At 44.5% G+C, this 26399-nt stretch overlaps 1 protein-coding gene across 1 annotated transcript in view; it reads left to right on the forward strand.

Annotated features, from left to right (window-relative positions):
* LOC142250155 (calcium-activated chloride channel regulator 1-like) overlaps positions 1-23306 on the forward strand; it is a 166109-nt gene extending 142803 nt beyond the window's left edge. The window contains exons 12-14 of the mRNA XM_075322289.1: positions 3736-3900; positions 8790-9026; positions 22453-23306. Of these exons, the coding sequence (XP_075178404.1) occupies positions 3736-3900; positions 8790-9026; positions 22453-22973 (923 nt within the window). The 3' untranslated portion in view covers positions 22974-23306. The remainder of the gene's footprint in view (positions 1-3735; positions 3901-8789; positions 9027-22452) is intronic.
* The last annotated feature ends 3093 nt before the right edge of the window (positions 23307-26399 follow it).

Here is a 26399-nt window from a genome sequence, read left to right on the forward strand (position 1 = left end):
TGTTCTTGAACGATACCGACTTCTTCAGGTACCACTGCTTGAAGAAGTTGTCTTCCAGAAACTGGCAGTAGGTCTGGGAGTTGAGCTTCAATCCATCCTCAACCCGAAAAGGTCCCACAAGTTCATCTTTGATGATACCAGCCCATACCAGTACCCCACCTTGCTGACATCTGAGTCGGAGTGGAGCTCTCTGCCCTTTACTGATCCAGCCTCTGCCCATCCATCTGGCCCATCAAGAGTCACTTTCATTTCTCATTTCATCAGTACATAAAACCTTTGAAAATTTTATCTTATGTTTCTTGTTCAAAGGTGGTCGTTTTTCAGCCTTCCTTACCTTGGCCATGTCCCTGAGTATGGCACACCTTGTGCTTTTTGATACTCCAGTAACGTTGCAGCTCTGAAATATGGCCAAACTGGTGACAAATGGCATGTTGGCAGCTTCACGCTTGATTTTCCTCAATTCATGCTCAAAACATGCTTCTTGCGACCTTGTTGGCTATTTGCCATGAAACGCTTGATTGTTCTGTGATCATGCTTCAAACGTTTGGCAATTTCAAGACTGCTGTATCTCTCTGCAAGACATCTCACAATTTTGGACTTTTCAGAGCCCATCAAATCTCTCTTCTGACCCATTTTGCCAAAGGAAAGAAAGTTGCCTAATAATTAAGCACACCTTATATAGGGTGTTGATGTCATTACATCGCACCCCTCCTCAATACTGAGATGCACATCACCTGATTTACTTACCGTATTTTTCGGACCATAAGACGCACTTTTTTCCCCCCAAATGTTGGGGGAAAGTTGGGGGTGCGTCTTATGGTCTGACTGTGGCTGCAGGGAATGTGGGTGCTGATGTGGAGCGAGTCATCGGGGGCACGAGCAGGCTGTAGCAGCCTGCCGTGACCATATGCACGCCCATCTTCCCGCCCATCTCTCAGCGATGAAGTCGGCGCTGACAGGTGGGCGGGGTGATAGGGAATAAACAGCCGGCCCGCATGATCACCCCTGGCAACTGCAGCCTGGAGTGATCATGTGCGGCTGTATTCACTGCCCCCCGAACATCATCATCAGTGCGGGGGGCAGTGAATCAGTACACATTACTCACCGTTCCCCTGCAGCACCGCGGTCTCCTGTCTGTGCCGGTCAGCTGACTTGTGACTAGCGGCGCGCACAGCGATGACGTCATCGCTGTGCGCACGTGTCCACATGCAGCCGCCGGCACAGACCACCGGAGGACATCGCGATGCCGCAGGAGGACGGCTGCATTCAGCGTCGCTGCCGCTGACATAGACGGTAAGAGGAGCGGTGCTGCAGGGAGTGAGGTGAGGTGAGTATGAACGTTTATTTTTTTATGTGCCACAGGATGCAGCCATACACCAGGATGGTGGGGGTATAAGATCAGGATAGGGGTTTATTATGAGCTGCATGGAGAGTATATGAGCAGGATGAGGGTATATAGCAGGCTGGGGAGTATATGAGCTGCATGGAGAGTATATGAGCAGGATGAGGATATATAGCAGGCTGGGGAGTATATGAGCAGGATGAGGGTATATAGCAGCATGGGGAGTATATGAGCAGGCTGGGGAGTATATGAGCAGGCTGGGGAGTATATGAGCAGGCTGGGGAGTATATGAGCAGGCTGGGGAGTATATGAACAACCTCCACTCAAAAATATTATGTATTGCAAAGTGTGCACAGTACCAACATTCCAAGCTGTACTATTGAAAAAATGAGATTTTTGGCAAAAAATTGCAATTTTTCGAGCCACCCCGCCAACGTCACGGCAAATCTCCTGGGGCAGTCCTAACACTAAAATATTTTTATTTAAAGTGTGCCATGTGGCCTCACATATGCAAAATTAGGACTGCACAGCACGTACCTTGTGCTTTTCAGTCACCGTCTCCATGACTGATTCATGGTTGTGGGCGGGACAGGCCCGAGCACATGCTGCTTAGAATAAATAGCCAGTGGACGGGGTTGGATGGCAAGTGTGAACAGCCACCAACCGCCAAAAATCAGGACAGATGGAAAAATAAACATGAGGTGCACTGCAAGATGAGAACCAACTGGGACCCTATATAACAAGAAAAAACAGCATAAAAACAACCTCCACTTCAAAAATATTATGTATTGCAAAGTGTGCACAGTACCAACATTCCAAGCTGTACTATTGAAAAAATGAGATTTTTGGCAAAAAATTGCAATTTTTCGAGCCACCCCGCCAACGTCACGGCAAATCTCCTGGGGCAGTCCTAACACTAAAATATTTTTATTTAAAGTGTGCCATGTGGCCTCACATATGCAAAATTAGGACTGCACAGCACGTACCTTGTGCTTTTCAGTCACCGTCTCCATGACTGATTCATGGTTGTGGGCGGGACAGGCCCGAGCACATGCTGCTTAGAATAAATAGCCAGTGGACGGGGTTGGATGGCAAGTGTGAACAGCCACCAACCGCCAAAAATCAGGACAGATGGAAAAATAAACATGAGGTGCACTGCAAGATGAGAACCAACTGGGACCCTATATAACAAGAAAAAACAGCATAAAAACAACCTCCACTCAAAAATATTATGTATTGCAAAGTGTGCACAGTACCAACATTCCAAGCTGTACTATTGAAAAAATGAGATTTTTGGCAAAAAATTGCAATTTTTCGAGCCACCCCGCCAACGTCACGGCAAATCTCCTGGGGCAGTCCTAACACTAAAATATTTTTATTTAAAGTGTGCCATGTGGCCTCACATATGCAGAATTAGGACTGCACAGCACTTGCCATCCAACCCCGTCCACTGGCTATTTATTCTAAGCAGCATGTGCTCGGGCCTGTCCCGCCCACAACCATGAATCAGTCATGGAGACGGTGACTGAAAAGCACAAGGTACGTGCTGTGCAGTCCTAATTTTGCATATGTGAGGCCACATGGCACACTTTAAATAAAAATATTTTAGTGTTAGGACTGCCCCAGGAGATTTGCCGTGACGTTGGCGGGGTGGCTCGAAAAATTGCAATTTTTTGCCAAAAATCTCATTTTTTCAATAGTACAGCTTGGAATGTTGGTACTGTGCACACTTTGCAATACATAATATTTTTGAGTGGAGGTTGTTTTTATGCTGTTTTTTCTTGTTATATAGGGTCCCTGGGGAGTATATGAGCAGGCTGGGGAGTATATGAGCAGGACATTACCCCATAATAGTGTCAGCAGCAGATCCTCGCCCTATATGTGTGTCATGACCACATTTTCTGCTTAAAATTTTATTTTCCTATTTTCCTCCACTAAAACCAGGGTGCGTCTTATGGTCAGGTGCGTCTTATAGTCCGAAAAATACGGTAATTGGTAGTTGGCTCTCAAGCCTATACAGCTTGGAGTAGGACAACATGTATAAAAATTATCATGTGATCAAAATACTCATTTGCCTAATAATTCTGCACACAGGGTATATATATATATATATCTATATATATATATATATATATATAGATATATATATATATATCTATATATCACTAGTGGCCTCACCTTTAGAGTTACAAACTGTACCATGAGAATAAGCTTATTGACAGATTTTAATTATCTCATTCTGCAGTTAGCAAAAGACTGTGCAGCACAAAGTCTATTGAAGAGGAATGGTACAGAATTTTTAATAAAAACCAAATCCAAAATTTATTTGTATGCAAAACTAGATGCAATTAACCACAAATTCTTTGATATTTTTGTGATTTTTTTTTTTTAAGGTGTTGACTTATCAAAAAATGATGGAATCTACTCCAGATACTTCACCTCCTTTACTGCAAATGGAAGATACAGCTTAAAAGTGAGAGTTATAGGTGAAGATAAGAAAAGTCGCCTGACGTTACCAAGGAGCCGTGTTCTTTATATGCCTGGCTACATTAATAATGGTAATAATCACACTTATATAGGACATTTTGTAAAAGAGCATTGCCTTAAGCCTGCTTTACACGTTGCAATTTCGCATATGATTTCGTATGCGATTTGCAACGCCCCCATCGTATGTGTGGCACGTTTAATTTGTTGAACGTGCCGCACATACGAGTAACCCACGTCACACGTACTTACCTTCCATACGACCTCGATGTGGGCGGCGAACATCCACTTCCTGGAGTGGGAGGGACGTTCGGTGTCACATCGACGTCACGTGGCAGCCGGCCAATAGAAGCGAAGGGGCGGAGCTGAGCGGGACGTAAACATCCCGCCCACCTCCTTCCTTCCGCATTGTGGGCCGGGAGCCGCAGGACGCTGGTAAGATCTGTTCATCGTTCCCGGGGTGTCACATACTGCGATGTGTGCTACCCCGGGTACGATGAACAACCTGACGTGCAATTCTAGAGAAAGGTACGATGTGTATGCGATGAACGTTTTACCGTTCAATCGCAATCGCACGTACCTGTCACACACTGCAATGTACCTTACGATGCCGGATGTGCGTCACTTATGACATGACCCCGCCGACACATCGTAAGATACATTGCAGCGTGTAAAGCGGGCTTTATTGCTGTTGATCCTACTTGATCACTGGTGGAAACACAAGTGTACTCCTATTGCAACTGTGGGGATCAAAGAAATCTCTAAATCTGACAGTTAAAGGGAATCTATCAGCATATTTTTGCTACCTCATCTGAGAGCAGCATGATGTACAGAGGAGATTCTGAATCCTATGATTTATCACTTAGATTACTGGGTGCAGCCATTCTGACACAATTAGAATTTTTAGATTTAACAACACAGCAGAGCTGAGAGAGCTGTCCTGCCCTCATTAGGCTCTCAATAGAGATTGTACATTGACAGTGAGGTATCAATCAGAGGAGCATGCTAGACTGCCATGCACATGACTTTGTAGTCTGAGCAATGATAGGTGTCCTGAGGATTAAACAAACAGGAAATAAACTGGAGTTCAGACTTTGACAAGAATTCTTTTTTTTAACCCTTGCAGTATGCTATGTTCGGATTACATAGCAAAAACCCGCTGACAAATTCCCTTTAAAGAGGGCCTTTCACTTGTTAAAAAAAATCTTAAATATAGTTAAATATAAAAATAGTTAAAGTATAGTTAAAAATAGTTAAATATCTTATGAAAAACAATCCTGTAGGTCCCCTAATTGTGCCGCTCTTTCCCGTTTCACGCTACGTCACTCCACTGCAGAGATATTCACATTTGCTGCTTTTGAAGTGAAATATGTAAAATCTCTCCTTTGCAGTTGTGACGCCCTGGCCTATCAGGTCGTCACAGGGTATTGTGCAATCTGCCCTTCTGCACGGTATCCGCATCCTCCTTGGTTACGGGTCCCTGACCTTTGGCGTTGCTAAGAACAAGCCAATCGAAATCCTATAAACACTTTGCACCACACCCACCAGAGACACCAATGGGTAGCCTGAAGGGAATAGGGCCGCCCACTTGGGGGTTGGTTAGGGAGGGTTAGGAGTGTTAGGAGCAAAGCAGTTGAGTGGTGACTCTCGTGAGGAGAGGTCACAAGTCAGCTGAAGGAGGTCAGGAGCTGGGCTCCTTGCTAACACTAGGTGGCAGACGTTGGTCTGGGCCTGGTAGGAGCTGGAACCCCGGTCACAGGGGATCGTGACAAGGGGCATGGAACTGCCAAGGAGGGCAGCCGGCGGCCTTGTGTCATCTCCGGGCAGGGGCCAGGGCACGACAGGGTACGTGGACCCTAGGCCGGAAAGTAGCTTCAAGCGTCCTGGTAATTCACCTTCGAGATCCGTTCTCCACCCGCTCCAAAATCGGGGTACTATCCCAACGAGGGGGATAGGATTTTCCCAATATACCGTTCAGAAAATCCCAAGCGTGAACCCTGAGAGCAAGCTCACTCCGTTAGCCATACGGGTGAGCGGGACCCGACTAGTTCTATACTACAGGGGCCAACCAGTAAAGAAGGTGCCAAGGGAAAGGTCACAGGCTAACAAGCAACACCATCGGGCATGGTATCCAGGCGTGCTCCCTCCCAAGCTGCAGCGGCAGCGGTGCTCAGAATTTTGGTGTACAGGTTGTCGGTGTCAGCGTTATTGGACTGAGTGAGTATGCAGTGACCCTTTACTCCCCAACGGCATCCCCTCACTATCATCACCGAACCGCGGGGCATTCCGTATACCCACGGAGGGGTTAAACACCTGGCTACCGTCCCATCGCCCACGGGCGCTCCAAACAGCAGCGGTGGTACTCCACCTTACCACACACCGTGGGTGGCGTCACAAACTCTAAACACACAACCCCCTGTAAATACCCCCTTTTATTTCGAGTGGGCGCACGACCCCTCCCAGGTCCGGAGACCCGTCGAGCCACCGCGGATCCGGATCCGAGTGTCTTGGCTGCTGACGCTAGGGTGGTACACAGTCACACTGGGCGTTTCATCAGTCTTACCAGGGTGCATGCACTTTCACCACTTCCTCCAAGATACACCCAGTCACACCTCAGCAGCACCTGAGACTGCTACAGTATTAGATCTGCTGTGATGTGATTGGCAACATCTAGGATAGAGGGGAGAAAGTGCACGCCCCCAGATAGGACTGAAGAAGCATCAAGTTTGACTGCAAGCAGAGATTTTACATATGTGCTTCAAAAGCAACAAATGTGAATATCTCAGCACTGGAGTGACATAGTGTGAAATGGAAAGAGCTGCAGAATTAGGGGAACTCAGAGATCTTTACATACTATTTTTAATCAGTTTTCTGGGCAAGTTACAGGTCCTGTTTAGCCATTGCAGTGCTGCAACAAAATATGATCAGTGAAGAATATATAATAAAAGAAATTTAAAAAGCTCTTTAAATTGAAATACATTTTAATGGATACACTATTGAAAACAATATGAAATTAAGTAATCCTCACATATTTCATAACTGCATAACCATAACATAACATGTTACATAATGTACATACCTATAATAGATTAGGTCTACAGCCCTTTTAATATAATATACAATCACTCTATGAGCACTTCCAAATTTTTTATGCAATATTTAGTGTAATGTATTGCAATGTATCATTAACATAACAGTTAACTAAAATAGCTAACTTTCTACCCTTAAGGGTATGTTTTTCCATCCGGAAACAATTCCAAAAGCAGCATATTTCAGTAGCAGCAAAGTGGATAACACTAAAATCTCATTCACAAGCCATGAAAAAAAAAATGTAGAAGAATCTGACAACCTGTAGATTTTAAATTCAAAGTTCAAAATTTAAATTTTACATTTTAAGGCTATGTGTCCACGGGAGAATGTAGCTGCGGATTTTTCTGCATCAAAATCTGCAGCTTTCCCGCAAAATCCGCACCTTTTCAAAGGTGCGGATTTGCCGCAGATTTACCGCGGAATTGCCGCGGATTGGATGCAGATTTTGGTGCGGATTTTTTATTTTTTTTCCCCCAATTTTAAAGCCAAAATCCGGATGAAAATCCGCAACAATAATTGACATGTTGCAGATTTTTCCGGATCAAAATCCGCACGAAATCCGCTGCGGAAAAATCCGCAGCGTGGGCACAGCATTTCCAAAATGCCATAGAAATGGCTGGGAAGTGCCTGAGCTGCAGATTTTCGGGAAATCCGCAGCTTTTCCGCGAGAAATCCGCGGCAAAATCCACGCATTTTCCGCAGCGTGGGCACATAGCCTTATAAGTTTCGCAGCAGATTTCACCTTTTACAATACACATGGTGAAGTCTCTGGCAAATCTATAGAAAAACTATGACAAATCTACAGGCCGCCCTTGCGGATTTTGAATGTGCTATAGATGGAACATCACTGAAGCAGCCACGTAAATAAAGACCACTTGAAGGCAGCAGAAAAGGGGCAATAGAGAGGCAGGGAGGCTTGCAAACCTAAATAGTGCTTATTTTGTTATTTTACAGCACTTCTTTTGCTCCATATTTATCTCATCTTGGATAACCCCTTTAAGCCAATATTAAATACGTCCCAGAACTAATGCACTTGTTTGTCTTTGCTTCCTCATCCATACATGCATCAGATACAACATGACAGTTTCGGCTTTTCATAAGCTATTTTCATATAATTAACACATAATCAGCTATTACTTGCATGCTGAAATCATCATGTTCTTTAACTGATCACTATGAGAAATATAGCCATAGAAAATATTTAACAGTACAAAATATCCTTTGTTTCATTTCATCTCATAGATGATATCAACAGCTCCAAAGTATCTAAAACAAAGAGAAGGCTAATATTGTAGCTTTACAATGATACATTTATTAATACATATGAGATCTCTAGCCCGCTTTCACATTTCGTTTTTACCTACGTGCAGTGGTCCCGTCAGAACTTCCGTCCAAACACCCTAGCAAAACGGGTTTTGGATGCTTGCGCCAATGGGGCCATTGACTATAATGGAGCAGATGGTCATGGTGTGCACCATTTTTGGGTGTATATGCCTTTCTGCAGGCACACACCCAGACAAAAATGCACCGAAAATGGTGCAAGACAAAGCACACGCTAACTCCGTATGCTCCATTATAGTCAATAGCCCCGTCGGTGCATGCGTCCGAAACCTGTTTTGCAGGGGGGTTCAGATGGAAGCTCCGTTGGAACCACTGAACATAGGCCGCTTTCACATTGCGTTAATACCTAAGTCCTCCTTGCTCCTTGGTCTCAGTGTTGGCAACTCTCTTCTACACAGTAATTGCAGACTTCCACTCGTTTTTTCAGGGTTTTTTTTGTTTGTTTTTGTTCTCTAATTCTTTTCTACTACATATGGAATTGAATAGAATCAAGAGCTACTGATTAATAGAAATGTCTTCGTTTATCTTTCAGACAAGGTCATTTTAAATCCACCAAGACCCACCATTAGTGATGATGACCTGCAGGTTAATTTTGGAGCATTTAGCAGGACAGCATCTGGCGGTTCTTTCGTTGTGTCTAATGTTCCTTCAGATGTACAGCCAGATATTCACAAACCTGAGAAAATATCTGACTTGGACGCAAAACTTGTACAATTTAGGACTGTGTTGTCTTGGACAGCAACTGGGGATGATCTGGATCAAGGACAAGGTAACATACCATATATGAGACAATTAATAAAACATACTGTATTTATGGCCATGATCACATTTTGCATGTAGCACTATTTTGTTTTCAAACCAAACAGACCCTCTTATATGTCAGTGTTGTCCAATGTACGACAGATGCAACAGAGCATTAACGGTTCTGTAATATATACAGAGGCCAAAGAACAGATGTGATCAAAGCCTAAGGGGTACTTTGCACACTACGACATCGCAGGTGCGATGTCGGTGGGGTCAAATCGAAAGCGACGCACATCCGGCGTCGCTGTCGACATCGGAGTATGTGAATCCTTTTTACTACGATTAACGAGCGCAAAAGCGTCGAAATCGAATGATCAGTGTAGCGTCAATCATTTCCATAATTTCGGAAGGACCGAAGTTACGATGTTGTTCCTCATTCCTGCGGCAGCACACATCGCTGTGTATGAAGCCGCAGGAGCGAGGAACATCGCCTTACCTGCGTCCCGGCTGCAATGAGGAAGGAAGGAGGTGGGCGGGTTTGTTTACGTCCCGCTTATCTCCGCACCTCTGCTTCTATTGGCCGCCTGCTGTGTGACGTCGCTGTGATGCCGCACGACCCGCATCCTTACGAAGGAGGCAGGTCGCTGGCCAGAGCGACGTCGCAGGGCAGGTAAGTGCGTGTGAAGCTGCCTTAGCGATAATGTTCGCTACGGCAGCTATCACAAGATATTGCAGCTGCGACGGGGGCGGGGACTATCGTGCTCGGCATCGCTACCATCGGCTTGCGATGTCGTAGTGTGCAAAGTACCCCTAAGTCAATATTGTGTTGTTTCCTGCAGCACACACATTTACTAATTACATATACACAAACTAAACAGGAGCAGGAATACACATAGTATACATATTCACTCACTACATACAGTAGAAATACACACATTTAGAAGATTGGGAGAACGTCTCACAACTCGTGGTTTCTGGATCCACTTGCCGTTGCACTTTAGACTGTAGAATTTTGTGCTGCCCCCACCAATTTAGCCTAAAAGTACTTTATTTCTATATGTTGGCTAGAGATAATTCTTCATGGAAAAAATGGTTTCAGTCACCATTTCTTAATGAAGTTTTTCCCTGATTAAAGTGAAATTAAGAATTTCTATTTATGCAACTTCTTACTTTTTACTAATGTGATTGTTTGCTTATGTAAATATGTATATACTGTTTTCTCTTTTGTTTTTGCTTCTGCTGCATCCAGCGTATTGGAGCTGTAATATTAGATGTTACCACTAGATGGCACTGTCATAGCAGAGACAGAATGCATGGGAATGTAAGAGCTGCTAGCAGGAAGTGATCCTGTGTGTGGCTGAAGCCACATTGGAGACAGAGGTTTTCTGTAACTGTCTGGGGAATAGAAGTAGGTTAGCACTGCAGCATAGAGAAGTTCCCAGAGAAAAAGCCCGATAAAGAGGAAGCCTCAAAGCTGACTAATGAAAGTACTGCATATCACCTGCCACACAGAAAAGTAAGGCTATGTGCCCACGCTGCGGAAAATGCGCGGAATTTGCGGCAGGAAATTCCACGGATTTTTCAACAATCTGCAGCACAGCTACTCCCCAGCCATTTCTATGGCATTTGGGAACTGCTGTACCCACGCTGCATTTTTTTCCGCAGCGGAAATAATGCGGATTTCCCTGCGGAAAAATCAGCAGCACGGGAATTTTCCTGCGGACTTCTCCGCAGGGTCCCATATACTTACCTGCCTTGATAGAAGACAACGATGTCACTTTCTCCGTCCGGTGCACAGGAGCGCGGTCGATCCAGGTACAGGAAGGAAGAGGTGGGCGGGGCCTGCACAAGCTCCGGTCATGTGACAGCCGGAGCTAGTGCAGGCCCGCCCACCTTCTCCAGCACAGTGCACCAGACGCTGACAGAGTGACCCGGCCGCCGGAAAGCGAGGTGCTGCATGATGGAGGTAAGTAATATGAACGCCCCGATCACTCCAGCACTTGTTCTGCATTGAGGATGCAGTGCTGAAGTAATACTGTATCCTCAATGCAGAATGCCCGCACCATATCCGCAGGACATTCCACTGTATATCCGCAGCATGGAAACAGACAGAAGTTGTGCTGCGGATTTCTATGAGCACCTGCGGAATGTCCTGGAGATATAACCGCAAGAGACTGTCCCCGTGGGCACATAGCCTAACAGTCTTACCTAATTATAGTAATGCAACTTGAGGCTAGTCAGATCCAATGCAAAATATCCAACAGGGCCTCCAACTCTCAAGGATCTGTAATAGTAATAGTCTTCTCAAATGGATTAAACAAACCCTTTGGGTCCCCTAGGCTCCAGAGCCCATGTCCAACTGCAACCCTTGCACCCACTAAAATTATAGCCCTGCATACTTATAAGAACTGTTTCCTCCACAGATGCAGCATAGTACAGTACTATCATGTTTTTCCAAAAATAAGACCTCCCCTAAAAATAAGCCCTTGCAGGGATTTTCAGCATTTTCGGAGCAAGGCTTAAATATAAGTCCTCCCCCGAAAATAAGCCCTAGTCACGGTTCAATAATGAAGTGTCAGTGCAGCTAAACAAGTTACAGATTCTGCAGGACACTTCATTATAGACAGCGAGCACCCCACAATTACACTCACCAGACGCCGAGCGGGAGGCCCTGCAGTGATTTCACACCCGCACACATCCGATATCACCTCCGCACACAATCAGATCTCACACACAAATATCGGATCGCATACACACAATCAGATCGCATAAATAATCAGATCGCACACACAAACATCTGATCGCACGCACACAATCAGATGACACACACAATCAGATCGCATAAATAATCAGATCGCACACACAAACATCGGATCACACACACACACACACATCAGATCACACACATACTCACCACATCCAGCGACACTGATTTCTTCTCGCCAGCAGAATCCTGAGAGGCTGTGCAGTGGAGCGCAAGGACCTGTCACAATGCTTGCTTACAGGACCTGCGGAGACACGTGACTTCCTCCCATCATTCCCTGCCACCAGACGCATTCTTTAACGCTGGATGTGATGAATGTGTGTGTGTGTGTGATCTGCGATCTGCTGTGTGTGGGTGTGTCAGCCAGAAGCAGAGGAGGATGGCGTGCAGCACCCACTGGAGATCACAGGGAGGACCTGGGAGCCATGCAGATGTCCGGGTCTGGTAAGTATGAGTCTCCTGGAAAGTGGGGTAAACTTACCCCGCAACCGTGTTTCTACAAGAATAAGACCTACTCCAAAAATAAGCCCTAGTGCTTTTTTGGGGGGCAAAAAAATATAAGACAGTGTCTTATTTTTTGAAAAATACAGTACTTACAGCACAAGCTACTATGACCTCTTACTGAGAGTCTCAGGCCCCTTGTGCTTTGTGGCATGTGAGAAAAAACAAGTTTACTCTTAGTTACAAAAATAGGTAGTGAGAGCCATACAGATGCTCCCAAATTCTTCTACAATTAGTCCAGTACTATTCTACAAGAAGGGGACATGTTACCATCCAGCAGGTAAAACAATTCTGTTCTATGGTAAATGAGGTGATACTTCATGGGGTGAACATACTAGGGAAATACTGGAAGGGGAGAGATAATATTGTGGAAAAGAGACGTCCTCAGAAGAAGAAGGTTAGGTCGCGGCCCCTATTACTCCAGATCTTAATTCTATTGCCTGTTCCTGGGTAAACACCCACTAATTACTATCAATATATCTATATACATATCTAGAGACCATATATCCATTCGGCACATGTCCCCAAAAATTTTATAGCCAAGAGATGACAATGTTAGTTCAAAAAGGCATAGAAGGAAGACCACTCCATAGAATACATTGAAACAGGAGAACCAGGAGCTAAATTGTCATTAAAACATTAGACTTTATTGAAATACAAATAAGTAATAAAAGACAAACAATGCACCAAGTGCATATAAAGACAATACATATAAATAGCTAGTGGGTTGGAAGTTGGTGCAAATAGTAGCTGTGTCTATATAAAGGCATTTAATGATTGAATCACAGTCAAAGAGGAACCATAAAACATTGCGGCATATAAACGTCAAAAATCAATACAGACAGTGATTCAAAAGCTGCACTGCATTGCTATAGAGATTATTCCCACGATTAAGGACAGGAACAGACATGTGAAACGTGCGTCAGGGGTCCTGTCCTTTCCTTTTCACTGGATATTTTTTTTGATACACCATTCTCTAGATCAGGGGTGGGCAATTAATTTTCCCATGGGGCCGCATGAGAAATTGGGATTGGTTTAGAGGGCCGGACTAATAAAATTACCTCAGTTCTACCCAATATACTACATTACTACACCCCCTCCATATACTACACCTGTAATAAACTACATCACTACATCCCGATATACTACACCTGTAATAAACTACACCTGTAATATAGTACACCCCCATATAGTACACCTGTAATATACTACACCTCCATATAGCACAGCTATAATATACTACACCTCCATATAGTACACCTGTAATATACTACACCTCCATATAGTACACCTGTAATATACTACATCACTACATCCCTATATACTACACCTGTAATATACTACACCTCCATATAGCACACCTGTAATATACTACACCTCCATATAGTACACCTGTAATATACTACACCTCCATATAGTACACCTGTAATATACTACACCTCCATATAGTACACCTGTAATATACTACACCTCCATATAGTACACCTGTAATATACTACACCTCCATATAGTACACCTGTAATATACTACACCTCCATATAGTACACCTGTAATATACTACACCTCCATATAGTACACCTGTAATATACTACACCTCCATATAGTACACCTGTAATATACTACACCTCCATATAGTACACCTGTAATATACTACACCTCCATATAGTACACCTGTAATATACTACACCTCCATATAGTACACCTGTAATATACTACACCTCCATATAGTACACCTGTAATATACTACACCTCCATATAGCACACCTGTAATATACTACACCTCCATATAGTACACCTGTAATATACTACATCACTACATCCATATATACTACACCTGTAATATACTACACCTCCATATATCACACCTGTGATATACTACACCTCCATATAGCACACCTGTGATATACTACACCTCCATATAGTACACCTGTAATATACTACATCACTACATCCCTATATACTACACCTGTAATATACTACACCTCCATATAGCACACCTGTAATATACTACACCTCCATATAGTACACCTGTAATATACTACACCTCCATATAGTACACCTGTAATATACTACATCACTATACCCCCATATACTACACCACTATATACACCTCCATATAGTACACCTGTAATATACTACACCTCCATATAGTACACCTGTAATATACTACATCACTACATCCCTATATACTACACCTGTAATATACTACACCTCCATATAGCACACCTGTAATATACTACATCACTATAGCCCCATATACTACACCACTATATACACCTCCATATAGTACACCTGTAATATACTACACCTCCATATAGCACACCTGTAATATACTACACCTCCATATAGCACACCTGTAATATACTACACCTCCATATAGTACACCTGTAATATACTACACCCCCATATGTCACACACCCTGCTCCCCATACAGCCTGCACCCCCATATCACACACACTACACCCCCATATGTCACACACCCTGCTCTCCATACAGCCTGCACCCCCATATCACACACTACACCCCCATATCTCACATACCCTGCTCCCCATAGAACCTGCACTCCCATATCTCACACACCCTGCTCCCCATACAGCCTGCACCCCCCAGATCACACACACTACACCCCGATATGTCACACACCATGCCCACATATCTCACCCTGCCTGTATCCCAACTTACCCCTCTCAAACACTCTGCACACGTTCACATCCTTCTGTCACAGTCTGCAGCCCTCATATGCCACTCACCCTGCAACTCCATCTTCCCTCATATGCCACTCACCTGCAACTCCATCTTCCCTCATATGCCACTCACCCTGGAACTCCATCTTCCCTCATATGCCACTCACCCTGCAACTCCATCTTCCCTCATATGCCACTCACCCTGCAACTCCATCTTCCCTCATATGCCACTCACCCTGCAACTCCATCTTCCCTCATATGCCACTCACCCTGCAACTCCATCTTCCCTCATATGCCACTCACCCTGCAACTCCATCTTCCCTCATATGCCACTCACCCTGCAACTCCATCTTCCCTCATATGCCACTCACCCTGCACCCCCTCTCATGTCTCCTCTTTTCTTATTACCAGTCATCATGTGTCCAAATCTCTTTTAGGATTCAGTATCTCTTGCTTTCTGTCCGGCATCCTATGTCTCCTCCCACACAGTCACATGGGCGTGACGTCATCGCAGGTCCTGCAGGATGAAGATTCCGTCTGCTGTGCAGGAGGCACTCCTGCTCTGCTGCAGCTCAGACACGGCTGGTGGCCTCTCCAGGTCAGGGGCCCCTCTACTGACACTGGGCTCCCCTGACTCACAGGCCGGCCCCCTGACGGTCGCATTGTCGGCCACTACACATAGGGGCCCGGCAGCCGGCTCTACAGAGCGGATGCCGGGCCCCTATAACCCTGCTGGCCCGGTCGCAGTGGCGACCTCTGCGACCGCGGTCGTTACGCCCCTGACCCCATGTTCTACACCACTATATACTACACCACTATATATACACAACACCATATACTACACCTGTAAAACTACACCACTACACCCCCAGTATTAGTCACCAGTCCCCCCCTCCCCCATTGTCCCCTCCTCAGCTTATTAGTCACTACTTACCTCTCCCTTGTTATCGTCCCCGTCCTCAGGCACCTCCATACAGGCCCCCGCTGAGCTGCTCCTTCTCTTATACGGGCCCTGGCTGCGCTGATGCTGTTCTGCGAGGGGCCCCCGCCGCTGCTTCTCTCCGTGAAGGCCCCCGCTGTGCTGCTCCTTCTCCTGCCGGGCGGGAACTTTTGAAATGACACACGCAGCGCAGTATTGACAACATCAGAGCTCGCGTGTGTCACTGACAAAATGCCGGCAGGGAACAGAGCAGAGACTCCTGCGTTCCGCTGCCTACACTGACTGTGCGGACCTGCAGGATCTCTCCCTGTCCGGCACGCTGCAGCCCGGCTCCACTGCACCGGCTGAAGACAGGCGGGCCGTTCACAAAGAGTAGGCGGGCCGGATGTGGCCCACGGGCCGCCCCTTGCCCAGGTCTGCTCTAGATAATCTTAACACCATTACACAAGAAATCCCCAAATAGTTGGCAGTTTTTTAAATAATGACACAGCAGCAGCAATGACCATGTCTTGTTTGCACAGATTGCTTAAATTTTAAATTCTAATGTCGATTCACACAGAAAGTGATCCATGGGAAACATAATTACTAAATCTTACTTTGTGCTTTTTACAAAGGGGTATCAGTTGTAATGTGTGTACACGTACGTATAGGGGTATCAGATGTGTCCTATATAATTGTGCTTTGCAGGGCTGCCACTAGGAATTTCAGGGCCCCATACTGGCAAAAGTTTGGGGCCCCCTTGATGCTCCACCCCAGCTCCGCCTCTACTCCAGCCCCGCCTCCACCCAAGCTCCGCCTCCGCCCCGCGAATCTTCCACAGTCTCACCGCCACTCTTGGAAAAACTTCACTTCTGCACTACAACCTCACCAATCACACATTAACCCTTCACATTGAACATCGTATCACACACGCAGCCATCAGATTTTGTTTTGACCAAAAGATTTTTTTAAGCCTGTCTCCAAGACAAGGTGGACTCTTTTGGCAGGGTCCTACTCTAACTTTTTTTTTTCTTTTTAAATCTAACTTCTTTGGTATATATTTCTTTTTGGTATATCTATTTTTTTTTCTTTAAGGGAATGTGTCGCATACAGTTTTTAAAGTAATTGAAACCAAATGGTGATAATGCAGACTTGTGGATTTAGACCTAACAACCCCTTCAAAGGGAATCTGTCATCAGGTTTTTAACACCTAATATGAGCGCAGCATAACATAGCGGAAGAGATCCTGATTCCAGCGATTGTCACTTATTGGGCTTATAGAAGAAAGAAGGAACAACCAGCTCTTCAGGTGAGGAAAGCCATGGTCTTTATTTTAGCATGCAGACAACGGATGACATGACCAGCACAGCACTACGCGTTTCAGTAGTGCTGTACTGGTCATGTCATCCATTGTCTGCATGCTAAAATAAAGACCTTGGCTTTCCTCGCCTGAAGAGCTGGATGTTCCTTCTTTCTTCTATTTGCAATATCGGGCTGTGGCAGTGCCGTGCTCCAGGGAGAGGCCAGGAGTGAGCGTGTACACGGTGAGCTGATATACATAAATTGACTTATTGCTTAGTATAGTTTTGATAACATCACTGGTTAATCAGCAGGAGATTATCATTACAGGGCTATGCTGCAGGTAGTTCAGCATATTCATGAGCTTTGTATAATTGCTAGATCTGCAGCAGAGAAAACATTGATTTTATCAGAATGAAAGCAAACAGCCCTGTAAGTGGCACATCGCTGAAATCAGGGTCTCTGTTTCTACTTTATGCTGCTCTCAGATGGGGAGCAAAAACCTGCTGACAGATTCACTTTAAGGCTCTTTCAGCAGATAGATAGAATCATAGATAGATAGATGGATATGTGGCGCCCCTGAGGCTTCAGTCACCACAGGGTACTGCACCTCACTTAAGGTGCAGTACTCATCCTGGATCCAGAGGAGGTCGGTACCAGTTCCACAACACAAACTCATCATATACACAACCAGGTTGCCCTCCCCATTGGGGACCAGGCTAGGGTCGGGTCTTAAGGTAGTCTACAAACATGGGGGGCAGCCACCCACTAGTGACAGGGAAGCGGGGGAGGAGCAGCCACCAGGGGGAGTTAGGAGCTTACACAACAGTTAAAGTGTTCTCCAGCAGGAGAGAACAGGAGCGGGACCGGTGCGGTTCAGGGTGTAGATCCTTAGAATGGAACAGACTTCACGTGTCACCAGAATCTGCAGGACAGGGGGATTGCATGTCCCTCTGACCACCACGAGATCCCGGGGCGCAGTGCCACATAGGGTCCGGAGTCGTGATTACAGTCCGTCCCTGCATCACCTACACACGGACAGAAGCTAACACTACACGTATTGGGATCCCCAAGCAGCATCAAGACACGGGGATCCATCTTTAAAGGCGCAAGAAGGAAGAGCCCATCGACCACCGTACCGGTTGAAACGTCCAACGGCGGAGCGGAGGCGGAGCTTGGGTGGAGGCGGGGCTGGAGTAGAGGCGGAGCTGGGGTGGAGCATCAAGGGGGCCCCAACGGATCTGGGATTGGCTGGGGCCCATCACGGCTGGAACCACAGCAGCTGATTCAGCCTTTGGATTGCCGTCGCCCCGCGCTTCGGCGCCAACGGCCACTACTCTCCTCATCATCCTTCCCGGGGCCCCGCTCCACCTATGGGGAGCAGAACCATCCTTGCTGCAACACCATCCACCCCGGAGGACAGCGACAGCAGCGGCGGCTAATCCCTGGCAACGTACCACAGGGGGCGTCACAAGGCTATCATCCTCATCATTCCCCCACCATCATCCAAATCCCCTTTTATTGTACACCTCGAGGCCACGAAGCCGGGCAGGGCCACCTGTGACATCCCCCTGACCCGACATCACCGGCCCGGCGACGAGTAACATTTAACCCCTGCGCCGTGGGTGCTACATATAGCCAGAGAGACGGATAGCCAGAGACGGATAGCCAGACAGTCAGAGGGACACATGGACAGATAGATAAATAGAGGAATAGGTAGAGGGATAGACAGATAGAGGGTAGATAAATAGATAGAGGGGTAGATAGATAGAGGGATAGATAGATAGATAGATAGAGGGAAAGATAGAGAGATAGTGGGGGGGTCACAGCAGGTGCTGGGGATCACAGCAGGTGGTGCGGGGATCACAGCAGGTGGTGGGGATCACAGCAGGTGGTGGGGGGATCACAGCAGGTGGTGAGGGGATCACAGTAAGTGGGGGGATCACAGTAGGTGGGGGGATAACAACAGGTGGTGAGGGGATCACAGCAGGTGGTGGTGATCACAGCAGGTGGTGGGGGGATCACAGCAGGTGGGGCGATTACAGCAGGGTGGGGGGATCACAGCAGGTGGGGATCACAGCAGGGCAGGGAATCGCAGCAGGTGGGGTGTAACAGCAGGTGGGGAGTTCACAGCAGGTGAGGGGATCACAGCAGATGGAGGAAGGTGAGAGGGGGCAGCGGCTGATGGGGGAGAGCGGTGGCAGATGGAGGGGAGGCAGCAGATGGGTTCAGTGATGGTGGATCGGGGGCAGTGACTGCTGCAGCCGGCGGCTGAAGGGTGGGGGCTGGGGCAATGGCTGAAAAGAGGCAGTGTCTATAACTTACCAATCACTCCCCTCAGCTTCCACAGATGCCAGAGTGAAGCTGAGCGGAGTGGTCACTGTCCCCAGATCCACAGTGATTGGAGAGAATGGTCACAAGGCCGGTCTCTCCAATCAGAGCTGTGGGCAGGGGAGGTCACCCAGCTCCAGTCAATGATCTGTGCTATAGCTGCACTGATCATGGCTGGATTTCAATATTTCAGCCATTTTCAATGTAATTATTGAATTGTTAAAAAAATTATTAAAATGTAATTATTGAACTGCTCAAAATTAATAAAATATGATTAATACTTTTAAATTTATTGGAATAAGTTTTTTTGGGTGAACAGGACCAAAATAGAGCTTTGGTTTAAATGAGAAGCCTAAATGGGGCTTCAAATGTGGATAAAATGGTTTGGGCCTGTTTTGCCGTATCTGGGCCAGGACAGCTCAACACACTGCGATTAATGAACATATGAACTCTGCTATTGCTGCAAACAAAAAGTACTTAGCAGGTTTAGATTAAAAGCCATCCAAATAGGTTAAGGTGTACCTAAATATGGATGGTCCTATCACTTATGTCCTACCTTTTTATGTGCCTTTATCTACACATTCTTCCCATACAAAGATTTTATTCGTTCACTCCCTATTCAGATGAGGCCTGGTTTGGCACATGGAGAGGTAGAACATAAAGGATAGGACCATCCATATTTAGGTACACATTGTCCATGCGGCAATAGTGGAGTTCAAATATTCATTAATCGCAGTTTGCTGATGCATAGTGTATGTATATGTTTGTATATTGGGCACATAAAGTATTTCTGCACCTGTTCATTAATAGTATGTGCACATCTTTAGTATTAAAGGGTTATGCGGTAGAAAGAGGTGCGTGCGCATGGCTTTGTACCCCTCCGCACTGAGCTTCTCTGACGCCGGGCGTAAGCATCATAGCTTCAGAGAGGCTCACTGCGCAAGATTGGAAGTTGTCTTCACTTCCGGTCATGTGCACTACGTCTCTCTGATGCTAGGATGCTTACACTCAGCGTCAGAGCTCAGTTCTGAGAGGTACAAAGCCATGCGCATGTGCAGCTTTATATTGTGCTGCTGATGACACTTGCTGTTGTAAAGTATGTTATCATACCCACAGAGGCGTTATAACATGTTAAGTGGGCTGACTAGTCAAGGGAACTAATGCCCCTGTGAGTAGTCACAGACTTAATTAGCATCTCAGAAACGGTCTTTAGAAATACTTTTTCTAAAGATCTGTTTATTTATGGTACCACATGAAGGGACTGTTAGACAGGGAGTATAGATATGTGCACAGAACTAGTCATAGTCCAAGGTGACAGGTTCTCTTTAAGGAAGTCAGCCTTGGAAGACCAGAGTGCAGCTGATTTATTCATGTATAACAGGGACTCGAATGCGCATATACAGTATATAATGGAAATTACTCCTGACCTTATGCATCCAAATTTTATGCAAAATTTACAAGAGATTGGTTTTTTTTTTGTTTTTTTTATTAAAATATGCTAATGAACTAGTTGAGTATATAGCTGAACATCAACAACAAAAATAAAAAAAAAGAAATAAATTAAAAAAAAAAGAAATCTCAGCATATCTAGTTTTGTGACTAATGGAAATCGATGATTGGATGGAATTGACAATTTAGTTATTACAAAACTACAATTTATACACTTCAAGAAGGTTTTTGCACTTTCAGACTTATATTTATGAAGATTATCCCCCTATTGGAGAAAGCTACTCTATAAGTCAATGACTAACATCATAACATGCCCAACCAGATATAAAAGCCAAACCAGAGACCCATCTACAGACAGCTGTTTCAGAACTATTTCAAACTAGACAGCTGTTTCAGAACTGTTTCAAACTAGTGTTGAGCACACTCCGGCGATCTGAACGAATCGAAACACCCTTGAAACTGCTGTCTTTGATGAGTTTCTGGCTAGGATATTCTCATTGTCAGGATTCCGTTGTGCAGAACATTCCATTCTGTATTGTTCTGCCATGCTCTCCTGTATATGTTGCCTATGGTGCAGAGCTTTTCCAGGATGAATGCCCTGCGGGTTGTTTCACAGCACTGGGTTTCACACTGTGCTGGGAAGTGCTCTCACAGATGCTTCTCGCTCCTGGTGATTGCTCTGCCTCTTTAGGAAGCATGTTATCTCAGGCCAGCACAAGTCATACTTTCGGTTTTCAGTTGTGCTCTTTGGCTCCCGTGGTGCTCAGTGTTCAGATCTTGGTCTTTCGACTCCGCACTGCTGTTTACCCATCTCTGCCTCTCCTGCCCTGTTTCTGTTGTGACTTCCCGGCTTCTGATCTCGAACTTCCTCTTGACCGAGTCGTCGCATGCTCCCTGTATCTTGTATGTACTCTCCTGAAACCCTGACCCTTGGCTTGTATCTCAACTTTGTCTCCGTCTGCCCCCCCCCGTGTACTGTCGTGTGCTCCTGGTTTATGATCTCGACCTGTCTGACTATCTCTTCATTTACTGCATACTAGTAATTTCTAGCACCACCTTGTGACAGTCATCACATTCATGCTGCAGGGCTCATTAAAGGGTCAGAAATTCGTTACCTCCACTTGGTGGCACTCCATTCCTAGCTGTCCTCCTTCATAGACTTATAGTGTATATGCTTGTGATATCACAAAAATGCTGGCTCGGAGGTTATCACAGTGCTCAGATCGTGAGATTGATTCTGGCCCCTGTCCAAGTTTGGCTGGACTATTATGCTGTCATCATGTTTTCATGCTCTTCCTCCAGGTGCTCTACATTCCCTCAGTAGGTTAGAGCACTTATTACTGGAATAAATGGCTTTTGACAGAATTATACTGAGCCAGGCTTATTAAGCACAGCCAAAGAGTCTCCTAACAGTACAACGTTTGGAATAAAGCATAACATTTCAGAACGGACATACTGAACTCTCAGTACTTTAATAACATGTTATTCACATTTTTTTTTTCAGCTTCAAAATATGAACTTAGAATGAGCAGTGACCCAAAGAAAATCCGAGACCACTTTGAAACCTGCGCCCTTGTGAACACCGCCAGTCTCATCCCCCAGCCGGCTGGATTCGAGGAAAAGTTTATATTTACGCCTGAAAATATTACCATAGGAAATGGCACTTTTCTGTACTACGCGATAGTTGCTATAGACAAAGCGGGGCAGAAATCAGACAGGTCTAACATTGCACAATGTATTTTCTATAATGTCCCTCCACCATCTCGTACCACCCCTCCACCATCTCGTACCACCCCTCCTCCATCTCATACCACCCCTCCCAACCCTCCACCTACTAGACAAGAGCAGACAACTACAAAAACGCTCATCACTTCTGCATTTAGTATACGCCCCAAAGATACTAATGGTCTAAGCATAATAGCAATAACTGCGATTGTATGTTCTTCCATCATTGTAGTTTGTATTATTGTATGTCTAGTCATTTGCATTGTTGCCTGTAAAAAAAATAAAGGGCATCGTGTATAGAATTCATACAGGCTGATAACATTGTAAGGCCTTGTTTACACATGTAGGCCTCATACATCAAAACTGACTTTGTTGCCCACAGCAACCAATCACATGGTAGCTTTCATTTTTCCATACCAGTATAAGACATGAGAATTGATCTCTGATTGGTTGTGCAGGCAACAAAAACTTTTTTCTCCAATGAGAGGCAGGCTTTACATATTTTAATTTTGTTGTGAAACCAGAAATGGAGGAAGAATTAAGTATGTCACCGATATTCACTCCTGAACTCACTAAAATAAAAGTGAAAATTGCATGTAAAAAGAATTTAGATTTATTGATATTTGCATTAGACGTCGCTGCTGTAAAATGTCAGAAAAAATGAAATTTGTAATTTGGATAATTATACTGAACTTTTACTTTTGATGCATCAGCAGTTTAGTTTCATTAAAGGGGTTCCCTAGGCAAATGATATCAATCCGTAGAATGGTCATCAATATTGGATAAGTGGGGTCCGACTATTGGCACTGCCACATATCAGATGTTATTAGCTCCGGTGACGAGGTTTATCTGCAGTACCCGGCCGCTACTCATCAAATGGAGTTGCTCAGCTCCACTCAATGTTTACATTTATTTATGGGAAGAGGGTAAAAGAACATTAAATCTATACTCATCGGATTATAAAGCATATATTCCCTAGAGGAATCAAAGTTTTAAAAACGATAAATAATAAATTAATAAATATAATAAACTTTAAATAACTATTATCCACATGTAATATACAGGTGCATCTCAATAAATTAGAATATTATCAAAAAGTGAATTTATTTCAGTAATTCAATACAAAAAGGAAACGCGTATATTATAAAAAGAGTCATTACACACAGAGGGCTCTATTCCTATATATTATATAGAGTCATTACACACAGAGGGATCTATTTCAAGTATTTATTTCTGCTAATGTTGATGATTATGGCTTACACCCAATGAAAACCCAAAAGTCATTATCTCAGAAAATTAGAATATTATATAAAACCAACTGAAAAAATGATTTTATACTCAGAAATGTTGGCGCCTACTAAAAAGTCTACACAGTAAATGCCTCAATAGTTGGTCGGGGCTCCTTTTGCATGAATTACTGCATCAATGCGGCGTGGCATGGAGGTGATCAACCTGTGGCACTGCTGAGGTGTTATGGAAGCCCAGGTTGCTTTGATAGCAGCCTTCAGCTCGTCTGCATTGTTGGATCTGGTGTCTCTCATCTCTCACTTGACAATACCCCATACATTCTCTATGGGGTTTCGGTTAGGTGAGTTTGCTGGCCAATCAAGAACAGTGATACTGTGGTTATTAAACCAGGTATTGGTTCTTTTGGCAGTATGGACAGGTGCCAAGTCCTGCTGGAAAATAAAATTTCCATCTCCAAAAAGCTTGTTGGCAGAGGAAGCATGAAGTGCTCTAAAATTTCCTGGTAGACGGCTGCGCTGACTTTGGTCTTGATAAAACACAGTGGAGCTACACCAGCAGATAACATGGCTCCCCAAACCATCACTGATTGTGGAAACCTCACACTTGACCTCCAGCAGCTTGGATTGTGGCCTCTCCACTCTTCCTCCAGACTCTGGGACATTGATTTCCAAATGAAATGCAAAACTTACTTTCATCTGGAAACAACACCTTGGACCACTGAGGAATAGTCCAGTTCTTTTTCTCCTTGGCCTAGGTAAGACGCTTCTGAGGTTGTCTATTGGTCATGAGTGGTTTGACACAAGGAAGGTGACAGTTGTAGCCCATGTCCTGGTTACATCTGTGTGTGTTGGCTCTTGAAGCACTGACTCCAGCAGTAGTCCATTCCTTGTGAATCACCCCCAAATTTTTGATTGGCCTTTTCTAACAATCCTATCAATGCTGCGGTTATTCCGGTTGCTTGTGCACCTTTTTTCTAGCACACTTTTCCTTCCACTCAAATTTCCATTAATATGCTTGGATACAGCAGTCTGTGAGCAGCCAACTTCTTTAGCAATGACCTGTTGTGGCTTACCCTCCTTGTGGAGTGTGTTAGTGACTGCCTTCTGCAGATCTGTCAAGTTAGCAGTATTCCCCATGATTGTGTAGCCTATTGAACCAGACTAAGGGACCATTTTAAACACTTAGGAAGCCTTTGCATGAGTTTTATGGTAATTATTATAATTTTCTGATATAATGGCTTTTGGATTTTATTGATTTTAAGCCATAATCATCAACATTAACAGAAATAAACACTTGAAATATATCACTCTGTGTGTAATGACTCTATATATTATATGTGTTTCCCTTTTTGTATTGAATTACTGAAATAAATGAACTTTTTGATGATATTCTAATTTATTGACATGTACCTGTACATATCACTGACACTTCAAGAGTTTTGGGACACCTGAAGGTGAACTTGGGAATATTTTTATTTAGTATATTAGTGGGGTTCTTTTTTTATAAGCTGTGCTAGTTCAAACAGGAGCATCAGTTTCAATTTAACATATACCTATATTCTTCGTATTCCCTAGTGGTTGATTTCTTGTAACAAATTTTATAGACTTTCACACAGTGTATCCTGTTTATCCACCACACTAGCACGTAGTCCTATGAATCACTCATGGTAATAAAGACCTTGTTTCCTGTGCAGCTTACTAACTGAATAATGAAAAGTTATGCAGTTTTGTAATATATTTTGTATATCAGTTTTTCATGTTTTCCAAGATATCCGCTTACAGTCATTGCATGGAAACTTCCAATTTTTGTTTTCCGAGGATGAAAATCTGTCCTGGCTATGTGACTATGCAAGCCACTTCGGTGATCATTACATGATCACAAATCTACACTGTGAAAACATGAAAAACTGTAACTGTTCACATGTCCTGTAGTCATCCGGTAACACAGATTTGTTAGACATTCATTTGCAAAAAAGTTGTGCACACACACATTTTTTGTCCGTTGTTAAATAACTGATGTCGGACGGATACATTTTTAACATGTGTAGTCTATGGACAATGGATCTGTTCATGGTTTGCTATAGATTGTTCATTTGTAATGGATCCGTTAAGCAAACAACGGATCCGTTACAAAGGCAAGTACAACTGATGACTAAATATCAATCCGTTTGTAATAGATCCGTTAAGCAAACAACGGATCCGTTACAAAGGCAAGTACAACTGATGACTAAATATCAATCTTTTAACAGATCCGTTGAAAAAACGGATCCAGGAGAAAATAATTTCCTAATGGATGACTACAGGACATGTGAACATAGCCTAAGACTAATACCAGAAAAAAATGTTCAACAGTTTGCTAATGCAAATACTTAAAGGGAACCTGTCAGATCAAAAATGCTATTAATCTGCAGATATGAGGTTAATCTGGAGTTTAATAGTGTTCTAAAGCTTTGCGGCTACCGCACTGAAAGCCCCACTA

The sequence above is a fragment of the Anomaloglossus baeobatrachus genome, chromosome 8, assembly GCF_048569485.1.
Source record: "Anomaloglossus baeobatrachus isolate aAnoBae1 chromosome 8, aAnoBae1.hap1, whole genome shotgun sequence".
Classification (NCBI taxonomy): Eukaryota; Metazoa; Chordata; class Amphibia; order Anura; family Aromobatidae; genus Anomaloglossus; species Anomaloglossus baeobatrachus.